At 52.8% G+C, this 16024-nt stretch overlaps 5 protein-coding genes across 5 annotated transcripts; 2 read left to right on the forward strand and 3 right to left on the reverse strand.

The window, feature by feature from the left end:
- Positions 1-1484: 1484 nt before the first annotated feature.
- On the reverse strand, positions 1485-4005 carry B0H65DRAFT_304949 (Gar1/Naf1 RNA binding region-domain-containing protein). Its single transcript, XM_062823204.1, has one exon. The coding sequence runs from the start codon at positions 3867-3869 to the stop codon at positions 1776-1778; it is 2094 nt and encodes a 697-aa protein (XP_062677276.1). The 5' UTR covers positions 3870-4005; the 3' UTR covers positions 1485-1775.
- A 381-nt stretch (positions 4006-4386) lies between these two features.
- On the forward strand, positions 4387-6731 carry B0H65DRAFT_476951 (Alg9-like mannosyltransferase family-domain-containing protein). Its single transcript, XM_062827400.1, has 3 exons — positions 4387-4670; positions 4761-5442; positions 5507-6731. The coding sequence occupies exons 1-3, from the start codon at positions 4600-4602 to the stop codon at positions 6551-6553; spliced, it is 1800 nt and encodes a 599-aa protein (XP_062677277.1). The 5' UTR covers positions 4387-4599; the 3' UTR covers positions 6554-6731.
- A 1154-nt stretch (positions 6732-7885) lies between these two features.
- On the reverse strand, positions 7886-10658 carry B0H65DRAFT_511792 (uncharacterized protein; the record flags this gene model as incomplete). Its single annotated transcript, XM_062828523.1, has 4 exons — positions 7886-8854; positions 8934-9007; positions 9101-9519; positions 9619-10658. The coding sequence occupies 4 exons, from the start codon at positions 10656-10658 to the stop codon at positions 7886-7888; spliced, it is 2502 nt and encodes an 833-aa protein (XP_062677278.1).
- Positions 10659-11780: 1122 nt separating this feature from the next.
- On the reverse strand, positions 11781-12330 carry B0H65DRAFT_435149 (uncharacterized protein; the record flags this gene model as incomplete). Its single annotated transcript, XM_062825179.1, has 2 exons — positions 11781-12009; positions 12107-12330. 2 exons carry the CDS (start codon positions 12328-12330, stop codon positions 11781-11783), a joined length of 453 nt encoding a protein of 150 aa, XP_062677279.1.
- A 1054-nt stretch (positions 12331-13384) lies between these two features.
- B0H65DRAFT_304983 (exonuclease V) lies at positions 13385-15736 on the forward strand. The gene is made up of 2 exons (XM_062823205.1): positions 13385-14073; positions 14154-15736. Exons 1-2 carry the CDS (start codon positions 13548-13550, stop codon positions 15590-15592), a joined length of 1965 nt encoding a protein of 654 aa, XP_062677280.1. The 5' UTR covers positions 13385-13547; the 3' UTR covers positions 15593-15736.
- Positions 15737-16024: the final 288 nt, after the last annotated feature.

Consider the following 16024-nt stretch of genomic DNA (forward strand, 5'->3'; position numbering starts at 1 on the left):
GATGCGATGCGAGGGAATTGGGAGAGAGATGGGAAGGTAAGGGAGCAGACGAGACGAGCGGTAAACTCGGTTCCTGCTTCACATAATACATATGTCAAGATTTCTGGAGTTGTTTGACGTTGGAAAATCATCATAATCATCACCGGCGCAGAACAGTAACTGAAGTGCTGGTTACTACTTTCTTGTCAGGTCTTCGAAATCGACCGTGACTACTGCTACTGTGTAGTGTACCCGTCAGGGCCAGCCAGAATCGCCTTCCTACTTCCTACCCCCAGGCTGTAAACAAAGCCGGAAATGGAAGGGGGTGAGAGTGTAACTGATCATCGGAAAGCAAAAAGCTGGGAAATACTATGGTACATACAAAGTCTAAAGAAAACCAAAGCTGACTGACGAACAATTCCACGGACACGGCACGGCTGGCAATATCAATCAGTTGGTTGGTACAACGTAGTAAGTAAGCTGACAGAAGTCACCCTCAAAACCCCATGAAGATGCATACATATCGCTTCCTCCCGTCTTTCCCATTTCAGCTACCGTGCGCATACATACGCTCACGGAATCCGCTGAATGGGAGCTCTTCGCACAACCATAGACTCACAGTCAAATTCAGGGCTCCAGACGGACAGCCCGATCGAGCATCGAGCATCGAGCATCGAGGAACAGACGGGAAGAAGCGGGAGGTATCGTAGCTGAGTAGTACTGTAGGAGTGCATACAAAGGTAAGGATAGTAGTGCATTGGGGACAAGATGACGGGCATCATGGAAATATTGATCACCCATGCGCATAGTAGCATTGAGCCATAATCACTCACATCATGGATATAGCACAGCAGAGCAGAGCAGAGCGCTAATTTCACGCATGGGATCGACAGCCTTGTTGGCACCTGTTGGTGTGTCTATTTAATCTATCTACATATGTGCAGCAACCTATGTGCAGCAAGTGAAATCAATATTCAGCTCGCGATGCGCGGGTATAGCTAGAGCGATCCAACACATCCCGGACCTCTGAGCAAGTCTGTTAGCTTGAGAATACACCAAATAAACCCGCTTGACCGTGTGTGCCTCTTGGTCTTTGTGTGTCTGAACCGCACTATCCCTGCCACAGGTATGTGCCGTGTTTGTGTGTATCTCTCCCGGTCCGATATATCGAACCCAGGATTGCCAGCCCTGATTGCTGTATGCACAGCATATCATTTCTTGTCATCCTTGTCATCGAAGACACCATGCTGCATCATCATAGAGATGCTGAATGAGCTGAAAAGATCCAGGTATGATATGTACTCGTTCAGATACTCCAACATCTTCAGAACTGGGATCCAAGCCTGAACCTCCCCCCTTGAGTGAAGTACCCAGGCGTTTATTCGGGTTTGCTAGTCCCGATTGCTGTATGTAGAGAACATCATCCTTTATCAATGTGCCGAAAGCATAAACATGCTGCTTCTCAATGAAGGCCAGGCCGGATGTAAGCAAAGGTTCGCTCAAAGAGCCATCCTTCTTCGAAACCGAAATTCGAGCCTGATCCTCTGGATCAAACCAGAAATACTGGTAAATGAATAACTCCGAACATGTAAAAGGTATGAAGGTACAGAGACCCTCAGGTGATGCGCTATCAAGGCCACTGCGTGTCGCCTTCGCAAATCAAGGCGAACAAATGGTCGGTTGATTTTCTAGGAAGAACCACTGCTCTGATAGAGATCTGTCTCGAGGAACGGCACCCGACGCCTTCTATAGCCATTGTTGGCGACCCACGCGACAACTGGGTGGCTCATGTCATCCTACTTAGGAGCCTGACCGTATGCGTTGTGCTGTCCCCAATACTGCTGCTGCTGCTGCTGCTGCTGCTGAGGCTGTTGAGGTTGTTGAGGCTGTTGGGCCTGCTGGGCCTGCTGGGCATGCTGGGCCTGCAGCTGTTGGAAAAAGGCCGGGTTTACGTATGCGCCAGCGACAGGGGGTGGGGGCGGGACGCCAGGCCACACAGGCGGGACGGCCGGTGCCTGATGAGGGTAGCTGGGAGTTGACGATTGTTGCTGGGGCGCGGGAGCAGATGATGACGAGGACTGTTGTGGGTATTGATACGGTTGACCCTGAGCCTGGTTCCACGCCTGAAAGTTGAAGTTGAAAGCTCCTGCAAGCTGAGGGGGAGGAACAGGTGACTGGGTAGAGGGCCGGGGGAAGGAGATAGGGGGCGGCGGGAATGAAATGGGGATATGAGGCCAATGGCCACCGGGCATCGGAGGTGCTGCTCCTGGGGTTGCGCCGAAGGGAGGCAGGGGGATTTGAGCATTCTGGGGGATGGAAGGAGGCAGTTGTGTTGTGGGGAATGGAGGTGCCGGAGTGCTGTCGTAGCCTCCATATGAAGGGGCGGCAGCACCACCACGTCCACCACGGTGGCCACCAGGCCTCCGATCAGCACCACGGTTTCCTCCGCGCTGGCCACGGCCGCGGAACTCACCCCGGTTTCCACGGCTGAAGCCACCCCTCTGACCCTGACCACCATATGCCGCGTTGAATCCAACCTCGGGCTTCGGTGGCAGTGAAGGCGGTCCTCCCTGACCAAAGCCTACGGGCCTAGCGAGAGGCCTGTACGGACCATCGTCATCCTCGTCGTAGTTGAGGGTGGCGCTGGATACTGTGGGAGTATAGTCGAGGGTGGCGCTGGATGCTGAGGGAGCATACCCAGTGCTCGGGGCGTAAGACTGGTCACGAAGGACCTGCTCACGTAGACCTCCCCGTCCGGCCTTTCCACCACGCTTCTTCATCTTTAGCTGCTTCTTGTATTCGGCTTCCTTCTCATCGTCGGAGAATTCCATTTCATCAGCACCAACTTCTTCGTCGTGGAGGTTGCTGGCATCGGTGCCCTTTTGTTTCTTGAGCTCTTGAGTGAAGACGTAGTTGGCGTGTTCAACGGAGTAGAAGATGGGTGTTCCGACCTCCAAGCCAAGCTCCTTGATCTCGTCCTGGTTCGCAAAAGCGCAAGTGTACAGCGGGCTTTTGACATTGCCAATGATTTCGGCCAAGGCACCGATGACCGTCCTGTCTTCCTTGCAAAGAACCGAACCCAAGTCGAGCACCTTGACCTCGCCGGGGACCCTAGACTTCATGACGACAGTGTTCTCGACAATGAACTCGACGTGAGCCAGAGGCTCGATCTTCATTTCGGGGGTGATGACAACCTCAGGCTTGGGAATGACCTCCTCGACGACCTCGTTCTTGGTCCGCAATGGCGCGCCAGCTCCTTTTCCTTTGTTAGGTCCATCTTCTTCTTCTTCGTCAAGGCCGGCCATGAGCATCCTGACGGTTTCCTCCACGCCCAACACAGGGTGAGCATCTTCGTCATCCGAGTCGTCATCGGATGAGCTATCGGAGCTCGACTCGGATGAAGACTCGTATGGCGACGAGTCCTCTTCCCACTCAGGGTGTTCCTCCTCTTGAGCGCCGTCTTGCTCGCCGTTGGTCATGGTCGCCGAACTGGTGGGAGCATCCAGCATACCATTGAGGGCGGCTTCGAGTGTGGAAGTAACGTCGGGGCTCGGAGGAGAGTCGAGGTTGGAAGCGGTGGGATTCTCGGTGGCAGTCTGTTGCTTGTTGTCGCCGTGATTGGCCATGCTGACGTCTTCCTGTGCCTTTGCAGGCGTGCTGTCTGATTGCTTGGAATCAATCTCCATAGCGTTTTCATCCTTTTTCTCCTCGGTCTTTGGCTTCTGCAATTGAAGCAGTTGCGCGGGGTCAGCAGAGCTCACCGCCAGAACATCCTGTCCGACGATACTAGCGGCAGCGACAAGAAGATCAGGTGCAAAGTTGTCAGCGGGGAGCTGCTCGTTTGGCCTTGCCTGGCCAAGGCCCGGAATCTGGAAGGGGTGTCCAGACATGGCAAAGCGAGAAGTACAAAGGCAAGAACGGATGGCCTAGGTTGGATGTAGTTGGTTGTGATAATGGGGTGAATGCTGGTTGACGATGATGGCCAAGTTTGGTTGACTGCAGCACAACGCGACGCGCAAGATGCTTTGTAGGAAGAGAATGGGCGCGCCTTTCTGTATTCAAGACTGGGATGCCAAATACCAAGCGCAGTCAATCCTCGAAAAAGGATATGAAGACGAATGGACTGTGGGCAAGTTGATGGGATGGGAAGGAAGGAAGAAGATTCAGGCAAAACAGAGCGATGCTTCCATTTGCAGGACCAATTCCTTATCGCGACTCTTATCGGACCAAATCCAAAATTTGGGACATGGGCAAAAAAATATTGAGCCAGACCCTGTCCAATGGCGGGGCAAAGCTGCAGGAAGCACGGGCCATGTACGGACGCTATTCCCGTCAGGGACAAGCCCAGACAAGCCCAGCAGTCTTCACGTGCATTGCCTGCACTCTTGAACTTCCGATGGAGCTGTCCAATTGCGGGAGTGACGCACGACGAGCTGCTGAACTGAAAGCCTCGCTGCCCTGTGGAAATCCCCCAACTTTTCTGTTATTGTTGACCGCGGCTTATCGAGATAGCGCCATTAGCTTAAACATTGTCTCCCTCCCAATCCCAACTTGACCTCGAATTCTTCCCCTGCTCTTATCCATCCAAACACATTAGTTCCAGAAGACAGTGACGATCCGATGCCACCACCTACCAGCGAAGCTCCCAAGAAGGAGTTTGTGCATCCCAAAGCCAAACATGCCAAGAAGCAGTTAGTGAAATCATGACAAGCTCCCACTGCTTCTCTCATGTCTGCCTGACATTGATCTCTGTGACGTGCAGCTAACATCCGTGTCTTCAGGGCCATTCGAGATGCCTACGCGATCGAACCCATCACGGCCTTCTACGTCTTCCTCGGAGCCAACCTGATTGCTGCTCTCTTCGCCCCCATCCAGGACTGTGACGAGACCTTCAACTACTGGGAACCAACCCATTATCTGAGCCACGGTTATGGCCTCCAAACCTGGGAATACTCGCCCGACTATGCCATCCGAAGCTGGCTTTACATCGCCCTTCATGCTATCGTGGGCAACATCCGCAGACTGCTCCCTCACTCCAACAAGGTCGCCGAGTTCTACTTTGTCCGCTATGTTCTGGCTTTCGTCTGCGCCCTCAGCCAAACGCTTATGTGGAGGGCTGTCTGCTTGGCCCTGAACCCGAGGATCGGCCTGTTCTTTATCGTGGCGCTCGTATCCAGCCCCGGAAATTTCCACTCCAGCACCGCCTTCCTACCCTCCAGCTTCGCCATGTACATGGCCATGCTGGGAGCCGCCGCTTTCATCAACTGGCGTGGGGGTCTCAAGACTTCCAGGGCTATGTTCTACTTTGCCGTTGGTGGTGTGATTGGGTGGCCTTTTGCTGCCGCCCTTTGCGCCCCCTTCTTGTTGGAGGAAGTCTTCTTTGCCCTGGTCGGCGATAAGGATCGCTTCTTTGAAGCCGCCCATCGTGTGATCCGCGGTGTCGTTGCGGCTGGTCTGCTTGTGGTAGGTTACATCTCTTCTTTCGCCATTGTCCCCTCTTCTTGTAGCGAGTGCTAAGATTCTATAGTTCGGAGATATGCTGGTCAACACCTTCTTCTACAGGAAGGTCGAGATTGCCTCTTGGAACATTGTCAAGTACAACATCTTCTCCAAGACCGGCGGTCCCGAGCTGTATGGCACTGAGCCCTGGGACTTCTACTTCAAGAACCTCGCCTTGAACTTCCACATCTGGTTTGTCTTGGCACTCTTCTCCCTCCCAATTTTGTTGCTGCAGAAGCTTCTGTCCAAGTCCGCCGAGACTTTCCAGACCGGCTTCCGTACCGTGGTCTTTTTGACCCCCTTCTACATGTGGCTCGCCATCTTCTCGCTTCAGCCCCACAAGGAAGAGCGGTTCATGTACCCTGCCTACCCCTTTCTTGCCCTCAACGCTGCCCTTGCTATGCACACTCTGCTCGCCGCCTTTGGCAACGCCGATCCCAACAGCCTTGTTGGCAAGATCCCCGCCAAGCTGAAGCTCGCCGTGGTAGCCCTTGGCCTGCTCCTCTCCGTCGACATCGGCCTCGCCCGCATCTACGGCCTCTACACAGCCTACTCTGCACCTCTCTCCATCTACAAGCCCCTCTTCGAGGTTGGCGGAGAAGGCGACACCGTCTGCTTCGGCAAGGACTGGTACCGCTTCCCCAGCTCTTACTTCCTCCCCCGCGACATGCACGCCAAGTTCATCCGCTCCGAGTTCCGCGGTCTTCTGCCCGGTGAGTTCTCCGAGGCCGGCACCGGCTTTGGTCTCTTCAGCGGCACCTGGCTGCCCACCAGCGGCCTGAACGACCGCAACGAGGAGGACCCGGGTAAGTACGTCGACCCCAAGACTTGCGTGTTCCTCGTCGACACGCAGTTCCCCGAGCAGCAGAAGGATCTGGCTTGGAAGGCGCCGCCTAACGAGCCGGACTTTGTTGCGGACACGGAACACTGGGAGATTGTCAAGTGCGAGAAGTTCATGGATCCGGCGAGCACCAGCTTTCTGGCGAGGGCCTTGTGGCTGCCTGATTGGGAGATCATCCCGGAGAAGTTTAGGAGGAAGTGGGGACGTCATTGTTTGTTGAAGCGGAAGCAGTGAGTAATTTGGGGTCATTAGATGGCAGTGAAGAGGATGTTGGTGTATATGCAGTTAGACATCAAGACTTTTGTAGAGATGAATGCGTACACAGTACATACATGAAGAAGAAGTGTATGCCGAAATGACCCTCATGTATGTGCCGCCGCCAAGTGACTGAGATGACCGTGAAAGATTGCTGCTTACCTCCTCACCTTTATAAGCATCTTGTATATTTGTAATAAGCACATACGACCATACCCACTGGAAAGCTCGGGATCCCGTCCGCTCTCCCATAGATAAGCCAGTGAGGGCCAGACTAGTAGTTGGGTCGGTGACGACCAGCGAATCCCTGGTGTTGTATGTTGTCTTTTTTCGTTTTTCTCGAATTTATTTTCAGTTCTTCTTCGTTTTTACTTACAATCCCTAGTTATGTTGAGCCTCCACTATTCATTCTCTTTTTTGTCTTCTTCTTTATCCTTCCTTTTGTGCTGAACTTGTCGTCGTAAAGCAAATTCAACTCCCAAATGAATTTCCGTCGCCACGTTTGAGAGATCATTTGGGCTCTGAACTTGTCAGCTCGTAAAAGCAATACTCATTACCAGATCGAGAATTGGTCTTCTACACTGCCAATTTCGAAGGAGAAAGCTACTGTACTGGGTGTTGATGGGAAGTGTCTTCGAAGAGAGAGAGGGTGCGTGTAGATTTGTGGTGGGTCTGGGTTACCACTAGTCAATTTCATACATAAGGAAAGAGATGCTGTAAGCCTTCGAAAGGACTTACGAGTTGCGACATGAGAAGTACTTGTGACATCACAAGAACAAGAAATAACACGTTCACAAAGCTCGCTCTTGTTCACCCCAAGTCAAGCAGACCACCAGTTATTTTTTTTATAAAGTTTTTTGCGCAATTTTCTATTTAGGTACTTTTTACCTTTTTTTGTTGTTTTGTACATCCTGTTTTCCTTTACCTGTTTCCCTTTATTGTATTCCTTCTTGTTCCTAACTCACTGGTTACAGTCCTCAACAACCAGTCATTGTCTTCGGTTGACATTGGACCCTGATGTTTGTAGACATGACATGATATCGGGCTGTGAGTTGATGCTGATGGCGGTCGGATACTTTGTTCGTAGTTCATACAGTACTTATTGATGTCTTGCTGGTCATGATCGCGCTGGTGCTCTTCGAGTCTTTGCCTTGCTTTGCTGTCCTTTTCCGAACGTTGCTGACTACCTAGGTAGGTAGCCTGCAGGGCATCATTGCTGAAGATGATGAGACAAAGAATTGACTGGAACATCTGTCATCCAGCTGCCGAGATGGAAGCCGCTGGCGCGCGATAAGGGAACCGGGAAGACCATCAAGTGGAAGTGGAGGAGTTCGAGCTGCTGGCATCGTCAATGCTCTGAGAGGTGTCCTCGTCGGGAAGAACGTTGGCAGCAGCAGCAGCACCACCCCCGAAGACGGAAGCAGGTACGATTACGCCATGACGGGCAGCGGCAGCAGCAAAGCCACGGGGAGGAGGGCCAAGAGGACGAGCAGCAGCGGAACGAGGAGCAGCGGCGGCCGGAATACCTCCGGACACCGAAGACGATGAAGATGAGCCAGCAGCAGCAGTGGCAACAGCAGGGATGCCAGCAGTAGCAGCAGGAGCATCCTCGACCACAGGTACCTGGGGAATGCCAGCCGCAGCCTTAGCTTCCGCAACCGCAGCAGAAACAGCCTCAGCCTGAGACGCAGCTTTCGCGGCAGCCTCCGACGCCTCGCGCTCGTACATCTCCTTCAGGGTCTGGTATCTCGCCCACTTCCACTCGAGCTCAAACATCGAGTACTCCGGATCGCAGGCGACTCCCGGGTTGGGGTTGCGGTCGGGCGTGCGCGGAATGTGACCCAGCTCGAGCTGCTTGATGCGATACTCGTCGCTTTGGGTGTAGTCGTAGATTCGCAACACCTTCTTTCTTTCGAGGGTGATGGTTTCCGGGGCCGGGTTCACCGCTGTCTTGTCGGTCTTGTCGGTCTTGGTCTTCTTCTCTCCCTCCTCTTTGTTCGATCCGTTGCCGTCCTCGTTGGCGACTGGTTTGACTGCTTTGACCTGTCTCTTGATCCTGACGAAGACTTTGCCGCTGTCCGCATGGCCATAGCCGTATATGTCCTTGGCTCTGCAGATGCCAATCTCCTCAAGGTGAGGGATGCCATTGAAGTAGAGGTTTGCGACGGTCGTATCATCGTCATAGACCAGCGAATAGTCAGGAGGAGGTCTAGCGGCGTGTCTGAGCATGGTGAACTTCCTGATCTTGTTGTGAGCCCTGAGGGCTTCGATCATGTTGGCCTAATTAGGTTAGATGTCAGCAAAGGACGGATATCGGTGATGGCACAATGGGGCTAGGGCTAGATCGTGTGATGCTTACATCTTCGGCCCTGGTATGGGGCTCGTTGAACTCCCAAAACAGATGATTGAGTTGAGGGAGACGTTCTACGGCGTCTATTATAACATCGGATGTTAGCAAGGGACAGGCTAAGGATTGCCTTCTCTGCAGATAAGCTGGGCTTGTGAAGTGGGCATCGGGTAACTTACACCGAGGAGTTCGATGTTGACGATATATTCTGTTGTCTCTGGTCCCGAGGAAACAAGCTGTCTCGATAAGCTCCGCGCTCTGAAGCGATTTGAAAACTTCATTGTCCGGACGGTCCCATACGCCTGTGGAACGGCTCCTCAAGACACGCAGATTGGGGAAGGAGCGAATCAGGGTTCCCATGAGGGGAGCAAGAGAGTCCAGCGTGAGGCTCCTAACGGTAGGAATGGTGCGGTTCTTGAGGGCATTTCTCAACGTGTCGTATTTCTTCGAGGAATAAATCTCAAGTGAGACAAGATTGTTCATGCCTTCCATGACTGTACGAACACAATCGAGGCGGCGAGCTTCTCCCCAATACTTCCACTTGTTTGGGCGGCTCACATAAGCACGACCATTAGGAGGGGGCCTGATAACCAAATGTCTGTAAACATGGAAATTTGATTAGCATTCTGAAATCTATTCATGTACCGTGGGAAGCGAGGGTAGTTAGTAGTCGGGTTGGGAGTATGGGATCACGTACTTCACTCGTGAAATGACCCCAGAACCACGATTGGCCTCGGAGAGCCGCGTGAAATCATCCCTCAAGAATTCGTCAAACTCCGTCCAAATTAGCAGGTAATCGTGCGCACCAAAGTCATTGCAAATATCCCGAAAACGCTTGCACGTCTGTGAAAGACCCTGAAGCTTCTCATCGGTCAAAAAGCCGGCACCACGCTTTCCCTCGGGTTGTGCATGAGCGTATGCATGACCGTGTGACTGGCCCTGCTGCTGGTCTTCCACCTGGGTGTAAAGGGGGGCCTTTGGCGGAGAATAATGCCAGTCGTGAATATCGCCCATGACATATGACACAATCATGTTGAGGATTTCGGTAGGAAGCTTGGTGATCAAGGCCTTCGGAGTCGGCTGAATCGCCGGGGGATCAGCGGGTCTTATCAAGGCTTCGAGGCCTTCGATGTGACGGGTCAGGTCATTGATTCCCTGCCTCTGTTGCGCGATCCACTGCTGGCAATCAAGGCACGGACAGCCTGCTTCAAATACCATCGGGCCCATGTCAATGGGGATGACAGGCAGTGGCTGAAATACAATGTGGCCAATGGCATTGGGGATGGCCAGCAGTGGCTGATCAACCATTGGCTGATCCATACCAGACAATACATTGTCTTGCTGAAGAGCCGCAGAGGCAGGGGCCGGTATGTCCTGCTCGACCTGGATAGCCACATGGCCTTGAACATCCAAAGACGCTGAAGCAGGATGAGGGCTGGCCACAGAGTTGCTTGGTTGGAGGCTTGCCTGAAGTTGACTAGAAGTCGAAGTTTGCTGATTCTGATCAGCGGCCGGATTCGAAGTAGAAACTGCTACATTGTTCTCAACCTCCCTCTTAATCACGGGAGTGTCCTGAAGATGGCTGGAAGTCGACGTGTCCTGACTTTGACCAGTGGCCTGGCTCGGAGTAGAAATGACGACATTGTTCTCAACGCCACTCTGTATCATAGGAGTGCGCAGAGAAGAATTGTTGGGCGAGGCCGGACTCGAAGCGAGTCTAGCCATAGGTAGCGACATCTTGAAGTATCTCTGACCTATAGCTAAACGGGGCTGAAGTTGCAAAGCGAAGGGGTTGTCCGTTGTGATAACCGAGTTGCTTGACAACAGGGAAAGTTCAAAAAACAGATCCGGGTTGAAAGGGCTAAGCGTTGGATATTAATAGTATGAAAAAAAATTAAAAATTAAGACTCGACATCTTGGTGATTGGTGAATAGGTCAAGGTCCCTCCACAACCAGGTGTTGTATCCGCCTAACCTTCAAGTTTGTTGTGATATTTTGCCACAAGGTTCGTGGAGTATCCCGTGAAGTGACATAGCGGGATACACTTGTGAAATTGGGTAGTATTTCTGTTGGGAACCTGGGCGTATAGATTCATTTGGTTGGTAACCTCTTCGGGAAGGGTGTGAATGGAATCGATAGCAAGGGCACAGTGTGTTTGTGACAGGGAGTTTCTAACGAGACAGCCAGCGTTTGGCCGATTGTAACAGCCAGAGATCAACCAAGACAAGAAAAATATCATCCAAACCACCCCAAAGGTCTCATCGAGGATTGTGAGGTATTCCACAAAACCAGTAGCAGTGCTGCAGCAAAGTGTTGTGATGATTATAAGTCGTTATAGCGGAGCAAGCAACTGGAATGCTGCTGACAAAGCTGCTACCGCTTGGTAGCTCCGGATAGCCGGGGGCGTCCTTTGTTTGCACGAACACCGACCACTTCGTCGTTACGAGAACCTGCACGTACGAGGAGCAGGCGCAAATCCTTGCGAAATATTGATGGGCTTTGAACCACAATGCGACTCCATATCGTGAAAGGTTATTGAACTTGGGACATGAAGGCCTAAAGTCTGGGTTGGGGCACAGGGGGGTGGAAGGATCCTGGATGAGAAGTCTTGTACAGATTCCTTTTCTATGCAATCCCAAAAGTGAACATGTTCATTATATTGGGTGTTCTGCAGAGTTATCAGTAACACGACTTTTGACGGCAGAGTTTGTGCCATTTCCCAGCACGAAAAACAGTGCTCACCAGTCGAACGAGGCCTTAGTCAACCCAAGCCATATTACCAGGAGACGAGCTGCCACCGCCAATATGGCGTGTTCTCTCGCAATCGGTGCCTCGTAAACCTTGTATTGTGAAAGACCATCATTGCAAAAATCGACTGAACAAGGGTACAGCCCACCAGGCCCCAAGTACGACCAACAAGGCCAATATCAGGAGCGGTATGTCGATCGTTAGCTTTAGTCGCATCCACCTCTTTACTCTGCTTCCCAGCTTTCTGCGATGCAGACACGTTGAAGTGCTGTATACCAGACAGCCGAGGCCTGGACGGGATTCACATTCGTTGTGCTCTCTCCAACGTTGCATGAGAAGCCTAAAAAGCGTGTATCAGTATTTGCCCGTTGAAAAGAAGGCAGTTGAACAAAGGCGTGTATATGGCAATAACAGATTAGAAGGAGAAGCAAACCAACCTTACACTGCCTCGGCAAAACCTCACGTCGCTACCAAGGTCGCAGCGCCTGTCGTTGGGGCATCCCAGGTGCAGCTTACGACACTGGCAAAGCCACTCGACCTTCTTACGCACACCGGTGTCGACGAGATTGGAGAAATATCTGTTGACGTGTTTCATGGATAGGGCATCGGGGTAAATGAGTAGTTCGGTAATGAGGAGATGAATTTCGGCCGGCAGGTCCATGAATGATGGCTTTTGCGCAGTGTGAGAGGCCAAGCCAGCATGGACGTCTGTATAAGGTTTACATGCCAAGCGAGCGTGTTCGGATGACTTTGTGAGAAGATCCGTATTCGAAGCCGGCTGACCATCGGACGACGTTGGGTTGAGTGGGTCGGAGCCCGGGATTTGTGGGGCCGGGCACGGAGGTGCGGGTCCGGACTTGTATCGACGAATAAGCAGTGCCATGGTGAATCTATTTCGAACGCACTTGGCGAAAGGTATGCGGTAAAATCACTTAGAGAAAGGGTTGAGAGAGATGAAGACTGGACTGTTATGGAGGTTGGAACAGAGACCGGGAGGTGCGTGTATTTGAAGAGGTGCTTCAACACGACGTTCGAGTGAGGCTGTGGGTTCAACAATTCCTCGAAAACCAGTACTATGGGACACCTTGCTGAAAATATTAGTGGAAACAAATCAAATCGCCCGATGGACCATAGGGATGATGCGTCACTGTAGCAGACAAGTGGTGTGAAGATCAGAAAAGCTGGAGCCTGGCCGTTGAACACCACGCGGGAGGGACACTAGGCCAAGCATGCTGCCCCTGAGCCTCTGAGAAGTGGATAGATCATTCGTGGCTTTTGGAAGGCAACCGAGAATCGCAAGGCTCTCGTCCAAGCGAGGGATTGGTCAATGAGAAGCTGGGTGTGACTTGGAAACGCGGCGTTGCCCCTGAAGGCTGAATTGACCGACAAACTCGGACAACAGGCAACATAAATAATCGCCAATCGCCACCACACTTGCGGTAGCGGAATACGACAAAAGGGACGGGGGCGTGATGAGTCCAAGATGGCTGACGACGGTTGGGAGATATTGCTAGTGACGGTAATAAGAGGCTGTCGAGGTAAAACAAAGACGAATGGGGGAGAGTGTCAGTGCAGGGACTTGGTGTGGTTGGTTCAAGGCTTTGTGCCATGTTGCGCTCGTCACGTGAGCTCGTGCCTCCGGCCGGCAATTGGCGTGATACAAAAGGCGGGGCAGCGGGGAACAAGTCGCGCCAGCGAGCAATCAGCGTAGCACAGTGGGCATCAAACAAAGCGAGCCCTATGGGTAGTATGACGTCCTCTGTTTGGGCACCGTGAAAGCATCCCGGTGTTCATCCTACGTACTGAGAACCTCATCATATCCTCGTGATTTGCTTCAAATTGCTTGCTCGTAAAGATGCACTAGATGCCCTTGAGAGTATGGCGAGGTCTGCGCCCAAATACTACAGCGACAGCGACACAGATGGCGGCAGTTCCTATGGATACAACTTGACGGCCGAGCAGGAGGAGGAAATCTCCGCTCTCATCGACTCCATCTCGCCACCAACACCACCGACCCCCCGGCCAGGAACACGCGCCCTGCCTCAAAATACCACTGCGACTACCTTCCGCTCTTCCGTTCCTTCCCGCTCTCCCTTGAAGCATTCTACCACCGTGGTCACTGGTCCTGCCTTCGACGACTTCTTGGCCGAGGACGAACTATCTGACCCGTCCTTTGACATCCGCTCCGAGATAGACAACGCAGTCCACCGTCACGTCGCCAAGCCAGACCCAGACGAGCCCGCGCGTGTCATCCCGTCTCTCAATGCTCCATCATCAGATAGCAAGTCGCGCCTCGCGCCTTCTGTCCGCGACGACAACCCTCGCCTTGCAACGTTTGTCGCCGATTCCAAGGCAAAGCCGGCCCATCCTGACCCCGTTGATTCGGACGTACGCTACCCGGATTGTAAGCTGCTCGCGCCATCTTTTTTTGTCGCCAGCTTGTATTTGAAGACCTTTTCACTAACAGATATGTTGAGCGACTAGTAAGCAGTGCCCTGTCGGGCTTACAACAACAAGATGAGCCGTCTGGGTCCCCATCCAACACGCCTGCTAGCCAGGCCGAGAAGCCTAGAAAAAGGGGCCGACCGAAAAGATCAGTCGAGGAAAAGAACCTCGTGATTGAGGACACTCGGTCGCCCATCCTTCGTTTCCGAACATTCCCCAAGAAGCCCTTTTCCGTCAGTGATCTTACTTCCGGCGCCTGGTGTGAGCTACAATACTACTATGTTTTAAGTAAGCTCCCAGGCGGGAAAAAGACGCGAACGCAAGCCATGAAGGGAGGCACCACGATTCACGAGAAACTGGAGCGTGAGATTTACACCCCGGTATCCGTCGAGATCACCAAGCCAGAAGACAACTTCGGCCTCAAAATCTGGAACATCATCACGGGGCTGCGCACTCTTCGCGATACCGGCCTGACCCGTGAGCTGGAGGTATGGGGCATCCTCGATGACGGCCTCGTCGTCAACGGCGTCATCGACGGGCTGAGCTACGACAACCCGGACCCAACCCTCGAGGAAGAAGTACTCAGCAGTCGATCCAGCCAAGTGACCGAAAAGCAACCGTCGCAGCAGCAGCAGCAGCACGAAATCACAGATTTCTTCCCGCCCGAAGTCGCCGACAAGCGCGAGATCTTCATCACGGACGTCAAAACAAGAGGATCCAAGAAGCCGCCTACAAAAGCCGCCATGCGCGTCACCACCATCCAGCTGTTCCTCTACCACCGCTTCCTTTCCGAGATGGCATCCGGCAAACTGAACTACTGGCGCGTGTTTGAGCGGTACGGCATCGATCCCGATGAACCCTTCTCCGACACCTTCATGGCGCAAATGGGCGCCCTCCATGAGGAAGTCTTTTCCGACACCACCTCAGACGGTGCCGGACCCGATTACGTCAGCGCCGTATCCACCACCTCTGAAGAAGCCTCTGAAGCAGTCCCGCGCGATGACGACGACCTAGAATCCACCATGTCCTCCTCTACCCACGCCTTCGACTCCCTCAAATACCGCACCCTCCGCGACCTAGTCTCGCTCCTCAAATTCGAGCTCCAACTCACTTTTCCCCGCGGCGGCGCCAGCCTAGGTCAGATCGTAGCCGTGGAGTTCCGCTACCGGTCTCCCCGTCCCCGGGATGGGGGCGAGGAAGAGGGAGAGGAAAACCCAGAGAACGGGTCAGTCATCAGCGTCAACACGTTCTACGTCGAGCCGGAAACGCTCGACATGTACCTCCAGGACGACCTGCAGTGGTGGAAGGGCGAGCGGGACCCGCGCGGCGTGCCGGTGGAGGAGTCGTACAAGTGCCAGATGTGCGAGTTCGCGGGCGAGTGCGATTGGCGCATGAGGCTGGAGCAGGAGACGATGAGGATGGCGAAGAAGAAGAGTTTGGCGAGGAATAAGAATAAGGAGGCGTCGGTTTCATGGTAGATTGCGGGGATTTTGCAATTTGTTGAGACATGATTATGATGGCTCTTTTACCGAGGTTTTTTTTTGTTCTGGTTGAGCGTGATACCCATGTTTCAAAGGCTGCTTGGGTTGATGTGGGCGAAATTTGCCAGTCAAAAAAAAAGGGGGAAAGGACCAAGATGCCAGGGTTAGGGTCTAGGAATATCTCCCCCAGTCTTCCTCACAAAACATGCAATGCGATGGCACTTTGTCTCGGAAATGAATGATGACCATGTACGATTCACATCTCACAGACCTCTCCATAGTTTATGAACTTTTCTCTTTTTTTTTATGCTCGCGCAAAGGCCGTAAAGAATAAAATATGGCAACAAATTATATCCGCGGCGCCTACGCTTTCTTTTGAGATCCACAACAAACTCCAGCGCTGCCTGCATATTTCATCAAAAAGCTTTC

This window comes from Neurospora tetraspora (genome assembly GCF_033439725.1).
Source record: "Neurospora tetraspora strain CBS 560.94 chromosome Unknown B0H65scaffold_8, whole genome shotgun sequence".
NCBI lineage: Eukaryota > Fungi > Ascomycota > Sordariomycetes > Sordariales > Sordariaceae > Neurospora > Neurospora tetraspora.

Bases quoted from the DNA above. Each gene is read 5' to 3' on its own strand.
- B0H65DRAFT_304949 (XM_062823204.1), bottom strand. From the start codon at position 3,869: ATGTCTGGACACCCCTTCCAGATTCCGGGCCTTGGCCAGGCAAGGCCA.
- B0H65DRAFT_476951 (XM_062827400.1), top strand. From the start codon at position 4,600: ATGCCACCACCTACCAGCGAAGCTCCCAAGAAGGAGTTTGTGCATCCC. The intron at 4,671-4,760 runs GTTAGTGAAATC...CCGTGTCTTCAG, and splicing joins GCCAAACATGCCAAGAAGCA to GGCCATTCGAGATGCCTACG. The intron at 5,443-5,506 runs GTAGGTTACATC...AAGATTCTATAG, and splicing joins TTGCGGCTGGTCTGCTTGTG to TTCGGAGATATGCTGGTCAA.
- B0H65DRAFT_304983 (XM_062823205.1), top strand. From the start codon at position 13,548: ATGGCGAGGTCTGCGCCCAAATACTACAGCGACAGCGACACAGATGGC. The intron at 14,074-14,153 runs GTAAGCTGCTCG...TTGAGCGACTAG, and splicing joins GGACGTACGCTACCCGGATT to TAAGCAGTGCCCTGTCGGGC.